This window comes from Saimiri boliviensis, chromosome 1, assembly GCF_048565385.1.
Source record: "Saimiri boliviensis isolate mSaiBol1 chromosome 1, mSaiBol1.pri, whole genome shotgun sequence".
Taxonomy (NCBI): Eukaryota; Metazoa; Chordata; class Mammalia; order Primates; family Cebidae; genus Saimiri; species Saimiri boliviensis.
The window spans coordinates 254,510,344-254,527,051 of NC_133449.1; the positions used below are offsets into that span (position 1 = coordinate 254,510,344).

Here is a 16,708-nt window from a genome sequence, read left to right on the forward strand (position 1 = left end):
TTCCACCTACTCACGTTGAAAAGAAAAAGAAAAAAAGACTGCACAGGAAAAACAAGAACTTCTAAATTCTGCTTAGTAGAGTGGAATACTAGAAAGTAGCAAAATTCAGGTTGAGAAAGATTTGTCTCACTCTTTGTTCCAGCAGTTGTTTTCACGTTAAGACTGTATGTGGATTTAAATCGGGGAATGGAAGCAGAGATTCTGGAATGGTCAGCTGGCCTTCCTGATCCAAGCAATGGCTTTTGTCCAAGAGTTTAGTCTGGTTTTCCTTGAAAGCCCCTAGAGCCGGGAAATTATATGCATTGATCTTGAATAATCTGAATTAGAGTTTTATATACAAAGCCTGACCCAGGGACAATTAGCGGACAATTAGGGACTAAAGCGAAAACTTCCCTACTGTACTTGATGTGGCTAAAATCTCTAGGCTAATTTTAAAACTATTCCAATTTCCAGTAACGGAGGAGTAACTCCTTTAAAACAACTCTTCTGCAAATCACACGTATAATTTCTAGGAAGAGTAAAAAATAGACATGAAGCAATCACCTGAAGGCACTAGAAAGGTGGCAGAAACTGGAGAGGAATCCCTACTTAGAAGAAGATATTGGCACTGGATGGGTTTCCTGTTTTTGTGCTTTGCTTTGTTTTTGTCCCCCACCTCTAACTTACCCCTCACGGAGGGAAGGTCCTAGTCAGTGGCTAAAACTCAAATAGAACTCCTAGTCTCACTGCACTGAATAAGAAGAGAACAGAAATTAGTGACAATGGCAGCAGCTGCAAAGTGGGAAGGAGAGTAGTATATCTTAGAAAAAAGAGCCACAAAAGAACAGTTCTAAAATATGCATATATATTTCATCCAAGTATCCAGATGACTTGAATAGTAAATGTGCAGAGTAGATTTCAAAGAGCCCAGCTGAAATAAAAACTGAATAGAGATTTAAATAAAAACTGAATAGAGATTTTAACTACTCATTGGAAGAAAGTCAAGGCTTGGAAACTGAGTTGAGCCAAGTAAATTTCCTGCTAAAAAAAAAAAAAAAAAAAAAAAGTTAAGACCATTCACAGACATATAATGGAATCTAGAATCTCCACACCTGTAATTCAGAAATATAATCCAGGTTATGATCCAAAATTACTACCCATGAGTCCAGAAAGGAAAATGTGACACAACCTCAAAAAAAGGTAATAAATGGAAAGTGATGTCGAGGTATTCCAGATGTTGGAATTATCAGTCAAGGATACTAAAGCAGCTATTATAAGTATGCTTATGCATGTAGAGAGAAAAAATGTTCATAATAACAAACAAATAGAAATTTGAAAAAAGGAAAACTGAAAAATACGACATCTGAAATAAACTTGTGGGGAAATAAATCATTTCCATGGTAGGTAATATTGTATGGAACACTGACAGGGTTCTAATATCTAGATAATTTTAATAGAAAATTTTTAGTCATGTTTCATCTATTTCTGTGAAATATATCTATTTCAATATAAATTTATCTGTGCTATTTGATTTTTAAAATTAAATTGATCTATTACAATTTAAAAAATTCTATTTCCTCTTGAAAACCAGGCACTAAGTTAAATTTTGTGGAGGGAATGTGATGGGCAGGTTTATTTGGAGAAGTTCTTTCACATTACTGCTGGATTAGAAAGAATCCTAAAAAATGCAAGGAGTTGAAGGTTATAAAATTAGTAAGATATTCTAACTTATGTATACACCTTGATGACTTTCTAAAGCAAATTAAGGACAGAGGGAATCAAAATGGCATTCTATGTGAATTTGAAACGTAACTGAAAAATGATTATAGATTACTTCTAATATTTTCTTGAGTTGATTAAAATCTGTTTTCAGTAAGAACATTGGGCATGATTTAAGACTAGATTTTTTTTTTTTTTTTTGAGACAGGGTCACACTCTGTCCCCCAGGCTGGAGTACAGTGGCACAATCACTTGCCCACTGCAGTCTCAAACTCCTGGGCTTAAGCAATTCTCACACCTCATCCTCGAATAGTTGGGACTACAGCTGTGCACTACCACATCCAGATAATTTTTGTATTTTTTGTACAGGTGAGGTTTCATCATGTTGCCCAGGCTTGTCTCAAACTCCTGGGCTCAAACAATACTCCTGCCTTGACCTCCTAAAGTGTTGAGATTATAGTCATGACCCACTGCACCTGGCCTAAGACCAGATTTTTTTATTTTACATACCTGGTAGATCCAATTTTTCACAAGGTAATGATTTACCTCTCCCAACTGGACACTTATAGACATCTCCAGTTCTGTTTTTGGGTTGGCCAACTAAAGGAGAACCAATAAGCACCCTGGAAGTTAAATAAATCAAAAAACATTTTTGAACATTGAGAAACAGTTTATATGAGTAGCTTTATGGCCAATTCTAAGATAATTGACAATAACATTCATAGACATAATCAGATAATAATCAGGCTGTTAGTAATTTAATGTTATCTAAACTAAGCAGAGAGCCTACTTCTTGCATACTGATGTGGATTTAAAAGTACATGTATATGTGTATATATGTATACACACACATATACATACACACATATACATGTGTGTATATGTGTGTATATATGTAGGAGAGAGATCTCAGAGATTTCGCTTTATTATTTTATCACTTTATCATATTTTTTATTTGGATATTGAAATAATCATTATTGGCTAAGTCTGCTACCGCATTAACTTACAAAACACGCTTGGAAGTGTAAATGACTTTTTCCATGATAAACTGATATTTTTATAGAGAAGTCAGGAAATATAAACATTGGATCATCATAAGATTTACTACTAGCATATGCAAGTTTATAAGTGCTTAGAATACAAGAATGGTTACGAGATCTGGGTTAAAAATCACTCACTTTCCTTTTAGACAGAATTATAAAACCATTCTAATAGTAATTAATGGAAAAATATATAATCACAACTAATTTTATTTCCAGCAAGTCACTTAAGTCTCCCATGATATCTTCAGGAATAGAATGAATGAAAGTGGTTAAATAAGATACTTGGGTGGATCCACAGTTGCTGATTTGTTGCTGGCTGAGTAGCCATGCCCAAAAACCCTGATTGCTAGCAACCACAGGACTCTAATTATGTGCTGAGATTTTGTACTTGGGATTGTGTTAGACTACAACTTTATTAAATACTTTAGTGAAGATACAGAAAGTATAAAAACACTTATTGATCAGCACCACAAGACAGGGCAAGAAAAAAATACTTATCAAATATGTCAATATACATATTTGGAAATTCAGATGAATCTCAACTTTCTGAAATAATAAACATAAATAAAGGTTACTTAGAACCTACATAAATAAGTTAACTAAACTGCATACTACTATTTATATCAGTGCAGGATGTAGGAACCCTCACTTAATGGAAGTTTGTGTGAAAAAGGAACTGGGGATTTAGTTGACAGCACATAAACATGAGCAACAGCGTATTTTAGTGCCAAAAATGCTAATGTGACTTTAGTCTGCATTGCTGGAAATAGATGCCCTGGTCAAGCAGTGATAGCTTCCTCTGTGTTCTGTGCTGGTCAGGCCACGTCTGAAATCTCTAAATGAAGAAGGACATGGGCACAATAGGATGTATTTAGGAGACTATGACTCAGATGGTTAGGAGTCTGGTAAATTTGTCAGAAGATGCTGGGAAAGTTGGGGATGTTTGGCATAGAAGAAGAATGCCTGCAGAAGAAATGAGAAGTTGCATTGAGATACAAATGGATTAGGCATACATTTTGAAAATTTAAATATTTTAAAGTCTGTCATATCGAAAAGGAATGGTATTTATTTTGTGTAAGCCCATTAGGCATACTAGTATTAATGAAAATGAATTTTATAACAATCATAGATACTAAGCTACTGAATAGACTCCAAAACATAGTTTTAATATAATGCCTTTGGAAGGCAATTTCTGATGTGTATAAAGAACTATAAAAATATTCAAACCTTTTAATGCATAATTTTTACTTCTGAGAATCTATCCTAAATAAAATGCCCTAAAATAAAAGCTTAATGCACAAAGATAATGCTCATAGTGTTATATATAGTTATGAAAGAGTAAAAGAAATATAGTAAATAAAAACTAATTATTACAGGATCATTCTATAGAATACTGTACATTTATTTAAAAAGTAGTTCATAAGATCATACGGTAGGATAAAAAATTATGATAGAACTCAAAGTGAAAATGTATCTGATTTGGTGAAAATTGTGACCTAATTTAAAGTGAAAAATACCAAATTACTATGTTCATTATACTACCAATGATAATAACAGCTAGGATTTATTGAATGTATACTGTGTGCTAGGTCCTGTTCTAAGTACTTTCTGTGTATTAAATAACTTATGAAATGAAACATAGCATGAACTTTGGTGCCAGCCTATATGAGTTCTAATTATGGCTTTACCGTTTACCTAGCTATATGGTTTAGGACAAGTCAGTTGCCCTGTCTGTGATTTAGTTTCTTCATCTACAAAATGGAGATAACAAAAGTATCAATTTCAGATGATCATCAAAAAATTAAATAAGTTAATGTATATAAAATGCTTAGAATAGTAATAGGCTTATAGCATGTGCTATCTAATGTTAATTCTTCTCATTGTTATTAGATACTTATTTCAGATGATTAAACAACTAACATCTATGTTAAAACATTAATAGGGAATACATCAAGAAAATAACAAATTGTATTGATGAGGTTATGATTATTTTTTCCTAATATTTTCAGTTTTAAAAAATGTAATGGAGTAAATTAGTTTTATAGTTAAAAACAGTTTAGAAAAAATGAGCCTACAATTATTGAAAGTATTTAATTTAAAGTTAGTTAGAGTAATTAATGTTTATTAACAACATTGTAAATGCTGGGCATTTATGCCAGGTCCTGAGGATATGAAATGATATAAAAGTCAATAAAATACAATTTTTAGTTTGCTTATTAGAGAGAAAAACACAACTATGCATATACTATTGCAATATTGAATAAGTCTGAGCTTGACACAACTTCAGCAAATTCTTAGAAGTAAGAACACCACTCCTTTGATAAATGCCAAGTAGCTCAGTATAGCTGCAGCAGAAGTTGAGGCTAGAGAGGTAAAAAAATCTAGATTATGAATGTTCTCATAGTTAACTTTAAGAACGCTGGATTTATTATATGTAGGGGGAAGTTGCCAACCATTGAAGCTTTTAAACAGGGGTGTAATGTGGTCTCCTCTTTGATTTATAAACCTTTTTTGCTTTAAGTTTCATGAGTAAATTGAAGAGGAACAAAATTAGAGTCAAAGGACAAGATACAAATTCCTAAAGTAATCCAGAAGAGGATTTGAATTAAGGAAGTAGAGAGGATGGAAGGACTAACTCTATAAATATTTAGAATATAAGCTGTCTTTGTTCAGGTTTCCCCAAAAGCAGATCCAAGACAAAAACTTTGGTACAGGTAAGTTTTTTGGAGGCAATTCCAAGTATGCAGAAGTGTGGAGATGGGGAAAAAAACAGGGGGAAGGAAGAAAGGCCAAGAAAGGACGCACTGAGGATGAGTTACATCTGCAGGCAAGTGGGCTCAGGCTTGCTGGGAAACTTCTCAGAAACCACATGGAACATGAATGAGCATGATATGGGCATGGATGAGCCCCTAAAAGGGAATATTACCACCTCACAATATTCTGAGAAGAGCACTAAATGCTGACGTCTGAGGGTGAAATAACACTTAAGGTTTCGATAAACAAAGGAAGAAAACTAGGTAAGAGTGATCAGAAAGGGAGAGAGAATCAGCAAACAGTGGTGTCAGAGGATCCAAAGAAAGAAGTAATATAAAGAATAGGAGGCAAGAATGGGAGCTATATGTTTGTGGCAGATTTCAAGCAACTTGGCTAAAAATGAAGGAGATGAGGCTGTGTTAATAAATGTGGACTGTTTTTCCCCAGGGCAATGACAAACCATTAACGGTTTGAGGTGTGTCTAAATTTGTCATGGAGGCAAGCTGCATATGGCTAAATGACGGCAAGAAAGAATCGGTAACAAGAGAAACCCTGATTTCACAGGAGCGAGAGTAGAATCTCTGAGTAGGTAGACAGGGTGGATTCAGAAGGAGAGGTTTGTCTCAAAAAATGAGTAAGAGTGACCATTGCCTTGGCAGCACTCTGGGCGGCCCAGTATTGAGTAGTTTGCAAGTGTGATCAATGGTTTGGAATGGTGTATACTTTTGCAACATGACTTTGACTTTTATTGTTTCACGAAGTAGAATCTGTGTTTCTACCCATTGAATCTACGATTTGTTCTGATAAATAGAATTCAGCACAAATGATACTATGACTTCTAAGGCTAGGCCTTAAAAGGCCTTTACAGATTCCATTTTGTCTATTTTTGAAATCTGAGAACATCATGATGTGAAGAAGCCCAGTGTGGCTAATGGAGGCTGAGACTACATTGGTGCTTTAGCTGACAGCATAAATTTCCAGACATGTAAGTAAAGCCAGTGTGGACACTCCAGCTCCAGTTGAGGGACCAGATGGTGAGGCCAGGCCAATAGGGGAATACCCATTCAACCCACAGAATCTTGAGAAATTATAAACCATTGTTGCTTTAAGCCATTAAGTATTGGAATGATTTATTGTGCAGCAATAGTTAACTAAAACAGGAAGTGAGGATTAAATTTTGACCTACTAGCTTCTCTCTCTCTCTCTTTCTCTTCTTTGGAAAATAGTAGCTGCAGTCATCTAGTGAGATCTAGGGAAGAGGTAGACGGATGGTGGGCTTGTGGAGAGTGATGAAGATTTAAACTGATAAGACATACATAGCGCCTGTCAGGCAGCTCCTCTGGTCAAGACGACGTGGATTGCAGCTGGCCAGGGATGTTTTAGAAGGTGTTTTTATAGTGGATGGGAGTTAGGCCTTCAAAGTCATTTTCAATTCTAAGATTCCATAATCTGAATAGAATAAACATAAGTTTGTAGAGAAGAACTGACTCACTAGTGGGAAAACATATAATATCAAGTGGGGGAAAATCTGGGATAACTGATGAAAAGTGAGTCTTGTACAGCATGCTAATAGGAGAGCTCTTGTGAATTGTAAGGTGGAAGGAAAGGGAGATATGGATAGCCCAGGGAAAAGTGTGGAGACAGGAGAATGAAGATTGAAAATGGAAGAGAATGAGAAAGAATGGGTGGCCAGAACTCAGCATAAAGCTTCCTTATCCACACGAACAGGGAGCCTGAGATTTGGCAAGCAGTTGGTTTTGAAGGAAAAGGTCTGGAGTTTATGTTTGATCTCTAGGGCAATGGAGAGCACTTAAGAGCATGGTGGTAATTGGAAACTGACCTGATACAGAAATCTCAGCCACGGCCTATTGCATATTCTAAGTAAAGGCTGTGGAGTGAGAACTCAGAGAGTGGTAGAACATAGGAGCCCTGGATTGAGACAGGGAGTTTGGGAGTTGGGAAAAATTGTAAAGACTAGGTTAGCAATTACAGGACCACTAATTTTGTGTATTTTCCTGGTATCTGTTTTCCATGAAAACAAACATGAAACTTTTAACAACAAGCTTGGAAGTATATGTATCTTACCACTTTAATCCTAAGTGAGCCTAACTTTTCTCAAGCTGCATCAAAATAACAAGATCCTAGAAAAGTATCAGCATAGAGTTTACAGAATTTCAGGAATCTCCAGTATTCTCAATCCATTATCTTGCTCAGTTTTTTTCTCACAACACTGATCCTATTCTGGCATATGATATAACCTACCTGTTTATTAAGTTCATTATTTAATATTTGTTCTCTATTCCCCAGTAGAATATAAACTATACAATAGTAGGGATTTGTTTTTCTATTTTGTCCATGAATACATCCTTAGTGCCCCTATTAGTGTCAAGCACAAAGTAGGCATTCAATAAATATCTATTGAATGAATTAATTAATGACTGTGTCAAGTATTTGAGACTCTGAGTAAGGCAGCCTGGGAATTTATACTTTTGTGACCAGCCAAGAGGTCTGGATTGTAAAATCTTTTTTTCCAATTTAGAGGATAGAAATTCTGCTTAAGCAGAATGCTATATGTGCCTTTGAATGACACCAGGGGTATTTCTCTAGGTCAAAGAGCTAGAGAATCCTTGTTGCTAGAGGGAGAGAATTGGCTGAAAAGTCAGAAGGCTGACGTTTCATGTCCTGACACTGTGACATACTTGCTATTTTAACCCTTTGTTCATTCATTTTCTGTCTCGGTTTCCTGTCTAGAAAATACAGATGATAACAATGATATCCACCCAATCCCACAGGGCCAATGGGAAGACCCAGACACATTGTTTTATAAACTATTACTATTAGTGCAAGTTGGTTTTAACTTATTACATTTTATTTCTATTAGATCTTACATTTTATATGGTATTTTTGTAATGACTTATATGCAGACTAAGAAGATTAGAAAATGTTCTGGACGTCATTATGATTTCTGGAGAAACATCTGATAAATCCAAGGATCATTAAAGTGAGAGAAACATCTTTTCCCCATGAATAAGGAAAAATTATGATAATACTTGGTAAGCAGAAATATTTGCTATTCACAATAATCATTCTTGTTATTATGCCCATTATTATATTTATTAGAAGAGTAGCTGGTGTCTGATGTCTCTGTTTTATATTTATGTTTCTTTTCCCCACTGTAAAAGATAGCTTCCTGGAGAAGAGTGTCTCATATTTACATTATTTTATTAACATCATTTTCACCTAACTCTGCCTTGTCTAATACATAGATCAAGCCAAAGTCACTCTCAGAGTGCCAAGGGAACTCTGCTCGCCAATTTCTTTTTTAAATAAATGGAATAAGCATTTGTTCATCTTAGAGAACGGAACTTACACGGTGACCCCATCGGCCACAGTGATTTGTTCATAAAAGGTGGAGGGGTAGAAATGAAGGGAGCCAAAGAAATGACAAGTTTAGCAAAGAGGAAATGTCAACTTTGAAAGGCATTATAAGCAATGTGAAATAAGCATATTAAAATCCATAACAGAAAATTGTGTGAACCTTTAAAATGTCTCTCCTCCCCAGGGAAGAGAGCAGGGATTATTTTTTCTTTTACAGCACAGACATATTGGAAATAGGGCATCAATCACATGAGCCATTGGCACCCTAAATCTGGAATAAAGCAGGGTCTTCTAAGGAAAAGGCATGAGGTCTTTGATAATTGATAAAAATTGAGTTGAAGGTTGGCAACGGTGGATCTTAAAAATCTACCTTGAGATCAGACAGGCCCACTGAAGTCACTGAAGTCCCCAGGAAAGATTGCTTGAAGAGAAAATAAAAAGGGTAGGCACAGCTGGGTGCGGTGGCTTACACTCGTATCCCAGCATTTTGGGAGGCCAGCATGAGTGGATCACGAGGTCAGGAGTTCAAGACCAGCCTGACCAACATGGTGAAACCCTGTCTCTACTAAAAATACAAAAATTAGCCAGGTGTGGTGGCATGCGCCTGTAATCCCAGCTACTCAGGAGTCTGAGGCAGGAGAATTGCTTGAGCTCAGAAGGCGAAGATTGTAGTGAGCCATGATCATCCCACTGCACTCCAGCCTAGATTACAGAGCAAGACTTCGTCTCAAAAAAAACAAAAAAACAAAAAAACAAAAAAAAAGGGTAGGCACACATGCTGGAAGGAATGAAGCAAAGCAGCAACAGATTAGAGTGGAAAGCCCCAAACTGACTTCTCACATTTTCCCATTCAGCTGAGACCTGGCCATGCTGATGTTTACTAAATGTGAAAATCTGGAAGGCTTGTGCTGTGCTGAGCGTGTTTGAATTTCTTTTCCTCAAAGCAAAATTATGAAGGCAATTATGTTCTTTCTGAATTCTTCTGAACCACATTGCAATTACTTGGATGCTTCAGCTCATGCTAAACATAATGAACAATGGCTGATCTTAATCAGATGTATGATGTGTTCTGCTACTGAGAAAGCATGTGGTTTCTGAGCCAGATGTAAACTGTACTTCACAGCAAACTTCTGAACAGTAAAGAGGACATAAGCCTGCTTTCTCTGTTAACTTGTACTTCTTTCTAAAGAATTAAAGCTATGCTTTTCAAATACACAGACTGTACTTGTCATGGGCCAATGTGTGCTCCTTCTATAGGCATACTATAGCCATGATGTAAGATGGGTCAGGATAATTTTTTTTTTAAACTGAGATTATGAAATTCTAAAACATGAGCTGTAATTATTACTTATAAAGGTGCCTACCTCTAGAGATAATTAAATAACAAAATGCGTGTTCCCCCAAATATGTCAATTATTCTGTAGTGCATTTCTTATAGTAAGTCTGCAATCTATCTGATTTTATAGACAATTACAGAACATCTAAACGTGTTTCTACAGTTTATTTTGCATTACTTCATCCTGGATCTCTTTAGAACAATATGCTGCTACCATGTTATCCTTAAAAGTTTGGAAATTTAAGTATTTGTAATTTGCTTACTTTTAAATTCAATTGCCCACATCTTTTGGGTTGCTCTGATTTTTTCACAACTTTTCCATAAAATCTTTGTAAATATTAAATACCAATGTGAGATTTAGGTTTCTGATCCCAACTACATTCAAATGCTTGAAAACTCACACACATATTAATATGTAACATCTGGTACCTACCACAGAGTTTTTAATAACACTTACTTTTAAATATAGTTCCAATAAATAAAAAGGCACCAGGCTGAGTGTAGAGATGAAATCCATTTCAGCTCAGGTCCTAAGTAGTTGCATTCCCCTAGGAGAGTGACTTTTAACTTTATGTTTTATGCAGCTGTTTTTTTTTTTTTAATTGACAGTAACAGGACGTTAAACTAGATTTAGTGGTTCAGCCAACAAGTAATGATTGAGTGCATATTATATATAAGGCCTCATGCTAGACATGGGGTAGTGCCCAGGAATGTAAGCAGGCTGCAAAGCCAATCCTTGCTTTCTAGGCATTTCCGCTACCACATTGACTTCTCCTTCTTACCTGCATTCCATTTTGAGGTTTCCAACTATCTGGAAATCACCTTGAACTCAAGCCATTTAAAAACAGACTCATCCACTTCCTGATAAATGGATTTCCCTTTCTCTGTCAATGACTATCCATTTCCCAATGAGCCAGTACAGAAATTTTGGAGTCTGTCTGACCTCTTCTACACCTTTATTTACCATTTCCAAACTTCCACCAAGACTTACTGATTCATGTTGATTTGTTTTGAACACACCTTTCTTTTTTCTTACAGTTGCCCCTAATATAGCCTGAAGACTCATCCCTTAAGTATTATAGTGCTTGATTGTCTGTATATTTTCTAGTTTTCAGGCTCTGCATTTTCCAATCCAATTTATACGTAACTTTCCAAATGAAGTTTCATAAAATAACAACTTAGAATGGCTTCTCAACGTCTCATCTTAGGTACAAGCTCCTGTGTTTGTCTTTCAAGATCTGCCATCATCCTTTCCTCTTCTTTCATCCCAATGTGAGAGCTGTTTACTTACCAACATGCTCACTTATTCTCAAGTCTGTGCCCTTGCTCTTGTGGTTTCCCAAGCTTGGAGTGACATTTTTTCTTCTCATATTGAAAGTTAAGTCATCTTGCAAGACTTAGGTCAAGAACCAAGAGTCATCTTCTGTGTAGATGACTATAAATTGAAATTCCGTTGAATTTATAATCTCTTCTGCACTGGTTGTTGGCAGTATTCTCTATTCCTAAGCATTTCATGTATCTCCTTGACTAGGTTAAAGTTTTTGTATTTGTTTTATATGTAAACACTTCCCATGGAAGTTAGCATAATGCCAGATACATAAAATGTATTACATAAATACTTGTTGATTGACTGACTCATGTTTATGCTATGGCTAAATAAAAGAAGTCTAACCCACCAACAAACCTTTTCAGAGAATTCAGCTCAGTTTCATGGGTAAACCAAGATATAAGGCATAGTCCCTGATCTCAAAAAGGGTAACATCTTATTAATATTACCTTACAGATGTATGTTGAATTCTGAATGGTCTGCCTAAAGTCTAGTCCAGTGTAGATTCTTTCAAACAGACCACTGGCAACATTCTTTTTGCAACCTTACTCTCACTATCCAATCTATGCACTCTTTTGTTCCTTTCCCGATGTGAGCTGTCTTTCTTTTTCCTCATCCATACCTTAACCTTCTACAAAGACAGAATTACCTTAGAAAGGACATTTCTCATGATATCATGGCTTCATTTGGGCCTGATTTCTCAATTTTCCACTGCTTTGACTTCTGGTGCCTTGAAAGGAGGGACTGTAGAATTTAAAGGTGGAAATCTCACAATAGGATAGGCTCTTACAATGAGAAACAGACCAAATGGGAGCACTAAAGTTTCTAAGAAGGAATATGAACCCCTTTTCATTCTACTAAGGTTCATTTATATAATTAAGGACTTCTGACATCAAACTTTCCTAAACTCAGAGAGACAGGACTGGATGAGAAACAAAACTTACAGGTTTTTCTCATATTAGAAATTGAAAATGAGAATTTTGTAAAATATTTTTAACAATATTTATCCTTTAAAGGGACACTTAATTTTAAGTAGGTAGTTTAAGTCTTAAAGCTTGCTATTTACTATATTACTCTTTAAAATGTATGTAACTGTTAGTAATTAATGAAAATTAACTTTTATGTGTTTACGTGAAGTTAAGCTTTCTAAGAATAGCATGTCCTGCATTTCTGTTTATTATAGTTTATGCACAAAGTCTGACCAGTTGGTCTACTCACCATTATTCTCCCAGAGGTACCTGAAATGCAGGTATAATTTCTAAAAGAAAAAAGTTGGTGTCTAGAGGGAGGGCTTAACCCATTTAACCTTAAAAGCTGAGTGATGGGATGGGTGGAGAGTATAGGAGGGAGGGAAAGGGAACATTAACACTTAGCATCTAGCATTCAGTTTGTCATCTGAGATATTTGTAAGGAGAAAAAAAGAGTGAAGTATCTCAACAAATTCTACCTAGCATACAATCATATACTTTAAAAAAAGTGAAAATTCATTACTTTTTATAATCTTTAGGGCATTATCATATTAACCAAGTCTAAAAAATAAAACAAAATGCAGAAAATCCACATATTTTTACTAGTGAAATAATCATAGTGATTCATAGATCCTTGTTATTTAAATGGATATAGATCTCTTTTTGCTTATTATTATAGCTACTAGAAAAATAGGCTTGTTTAGTTTAAGTTATTAAACTAAAGTTTAACTAACTCCTGCTCATTTTTTCTGTAATGTTCAATTAAGCAATAACTGCATTTATTAAAAATTCTATTGAATATTAAGCAAAAGAGCTCTAATATTCAGTCTATATAATTTTCAACAAGTTAAATATACTTTAAAAATCGTATCTACAATGAACTTAGCCAATATTAAAGGGTTTGAAGGTAGATGCAAGAAACCCGATAAAGTTCACTATAAACATTAGCCCAAACTCAGTAGGTCAGTAAAGCCGCAAATTATAGAAGTGATATTAACACTTTCAAAGCACCATCTCATTTTTGCCTCGGAATCCTTCCTACTGAATTTCAGACAGGTGCATTTAAGCTACTCTGAAATGAGAACAATTAAAGAATTCTTGCTAAAAGAACATAATTATGAAACAATAGCTTTTTTGGATCCAGACCTTCCTTGAGGTTAATCCAGGCATCAACAGAAATCACTATGGTTTCCTCTAATATTGCCAAGGAATGTTTCTTTTTTTACTTTAAGTTAGTTTCCATTGCCAAATGACTAGACGGCATTTTTTACCATAAATAATTCATTCTGTTAAAGATTCATTCATAAAACAAATTGTAGTCAAATAATATTTCCCATTACCTTGTAAAATAATAACAACAACAAAACCCACTGGCTTACCATTTTCCTTCTTCGTTTTCATACTGTTGAACAGTATATCCAAACATGTCTTCCACTGGGCCGCTGAAAGTCATTGAATTTTTCACATCAACATTGAATGATACGCAGAAGCCTAGAACAATTTTAGGAGAAAACCAAAATCCAGTTACATAAAGTTAACTAAGATTCCATCATGTTTTGAATTACAGAAGGCATTGTTAAGGTTACTGTCAAAAGCTGTGTTCCTATTAAACAAAAACAAAAACAAAAAACAATGAAGCTCTAAGTATGAAAACCCAAGGAAAGTCTCCATTCTTAACTGTATTACTAACTGTAAATCAACATAATAACTTTAAAGAACACAAGTATTAACATTAAAAAAAATCCATACTAATTTAATATCTGCACCATTCCTAGAGCTGCAGATTTCAGAATATGTGGAAAAGAGCAGCAGAAACTGATTCATATATGACTAATACAGTTGCAGATAGTTTTCCAGCAGTGAGCCCTGCAGAAAACCACGGCCACCAAGGAACTCTGAACAGTTCATTTTCCCATTCAGCTACAGAGGATGCATATATCACCATGTAAAGCCTTATAAGAATAGATGTTCTCCTTGTTGCTTTGAAAGGAAAAGGCAAGCTGGCGGTCTCCACCCAGAGATGGCTTCCAACGCAGGCCTGAAGATTTGCTTTGTTTCCCTTCCTTAATCAAATTTTGGATGGAAACTTATACTAATTCTCTGAAGCCTCCTTATAATGTTGGTGTTGGTAAACTCAGGGCTTTTTATCCAGACTAACTCACATGATATATCTTAAGGGTTTACCCAATGCCTGGCACATACTACGTATTTGATGAGGGCTGATTCTCTTTAATTTTCTCATAGTACAGGTAGTAGAAACTCTTAGTAAGTGAGACTGCCTCCTAAAGAAGTTCTAGAATCACCTCCTCAAATTGGATGGTGCCAAATTCCTGCTTTTGTACTAGTTTTTAAAGTATACTTGTGAAGTTCCAAAATATTCATCTCCTAGATGTAATTAAGAATTCTTTCCAGGGGGCCAGGCAAGGTGGCTCATGCCAGTAATCCCACCCAGAGAGGTGGGTGGATCACTCAAGATCAGGAGTTTGAGACTAGCATAGCCAACAGGGTGAAACCCCATCTCTATTAAAATACAAAAATTGACCAGGTGTGGTGGTGGGCACCTGTAGTCCCAGCTACTTGGGAGGCTGAGGCAGGAATATCGCTTGAACCTAGGAGGTAGAAGTTGCAGTGAGCCAAAATCGTGCCACTGCACTCCAGCCTGGGCGACAGAGAAAGACTGTCTCAAAAATTACTCTAATATTTTAACCCTTGCTCACTATGAACTTTTTCATAAATATACTTTAAATATATACTCTCATATACATGAGAATAGCTTGAAGCCGGGAGACAGAGGTGGCAGTGAACAGAGATTGCACCACTGCACTCCAGCCTGGGCAAGACTCAGCCTTAAAAAAGAAAAAAAAAAGTCAAGTATTAGTGTGTTTAAACATATCTAAACACAGAAAAGGTATACTAAAGCGATTGTATTATAATCTTATGACACCACCATTGTGTATGCAGTTTGTCATTAGCTGAAACGCCATTATGCAGTGCATGACTGTAGTTTAGAGAGTAAGCAGCATTTAAAACTGTCTTCAAATGTATGGAAGACTATTATGCAGAAGATGTTAACCAGCTGTTCTCTATCATCCTTGAAGAATGAACAGGAAATGTATATAAAAGGACTTGTGCAATTCATTCTATTCTTTTTCTACTTCCTTCATGCCAGCTAGACAAATCTCTTCATGATCTTGCAACCATATTTGTCCCAAGCTGTGTCTTAATACTTGCAGAGACCCTCCCAAATTCTAGGTACACATTTTCTTTTCACTGCCAAATCTCATCTCTTTCTCCTCTTAAAAATCTTAGTTGAAAATTTATATCTCCATAAAGTCTTCTTTAACTAAGATGAAATAGTTGCCAGTTCATCTTTAACTACAGCTGGCATACTTCTTCCTTCAATGTGTTATCTGTCAGTCTGCAAATATGCTATTGCCCACCTGTGTACAAGAAGTTGTGCTAGATTTTGATAAAGGATTTAAAAAGCTTAGTAAGACAGTCATTGCTTTTAGGAATTTTTCAATCTGGGAGGAAAAAATATCACATAGATAACTATATTGTATTTAATAATGATCTCCATGAGACTTTTCTTAAAAAATAAGAAAGGAGGTTTTAGAAGTTTAAAGATTACTTCTAGGTAGGGGAAGTCAAGAAAGACTTTACAAATAGAAATACAGATGTATCCTTTTTTGTTTCTTTGATGAATTTATTCTTCAAGGAAAAAGCAGTTACTAATATTGCCAAAACTTAAAGATTATAAATTAGAGAAGTGTGGATTTAAAGTATCTTTATGAAAAAGGTCATAGTGAGCAAGGGTTAAAACATTAGAGTAATTTAATCCACTCACAATTTATAAGACTAGGAAAGAGAATTTTTCAGGATCTATGTGGCTATATGGTGGTTTTAACAAAGGAGACTGAATTTAGCCATCTCTGAATGTACCTTCTCATGTCTCAGCTTCCCAAGTAGTTGGGATTATAGGTGCCTGCTACCATGCCTGACTGATTTTTTGTATTTTTAGTAGAGACAGAGTTTTGCCATGTTGGCCAGGCTGGACTTAAACTCCTGGCCTCAAGTGATCTACCTGCCTTGGCTTCCCAAAGTGCCGAGATTACAGGTGTGAGCCACCACACCTAGCTGCCATTGTGTTTCAGTGGCCTACAGTATATAGTATAGTAACATTCTATAGAGGTCTGCAGCCTAG

General features: G+C 35.6%; 1 protein-coding gene across 1 annotated transcript in view; it reads right to left on the reverse strand.

The window, feature by feature from the left end:
- ITGA1 (integrin subunit alpha 1) overlaps window positions 1-16,708 on the reverse strand; it is a 172,953-nt gene that overhangs the window by 98,509 nt on the left and 57,736 nt on the right. Inside the window, exons 2-3 of the mRNA XM_010336618.3 lie at window positions 13,884-13,995; window positions 2,209-2,321 (exon numbers count right to left, since the gene is read on the reverse strand). Coding sequence (XP_010334920.3) covers window positions 2,209-2,321; window positions 13,884-13,995 — 225 coding nt within the window. The remainder of the gene's footprint in view (window positions 1-2,208; window positions 2,322-13,883; window positions 13,996-16,708) is intronic.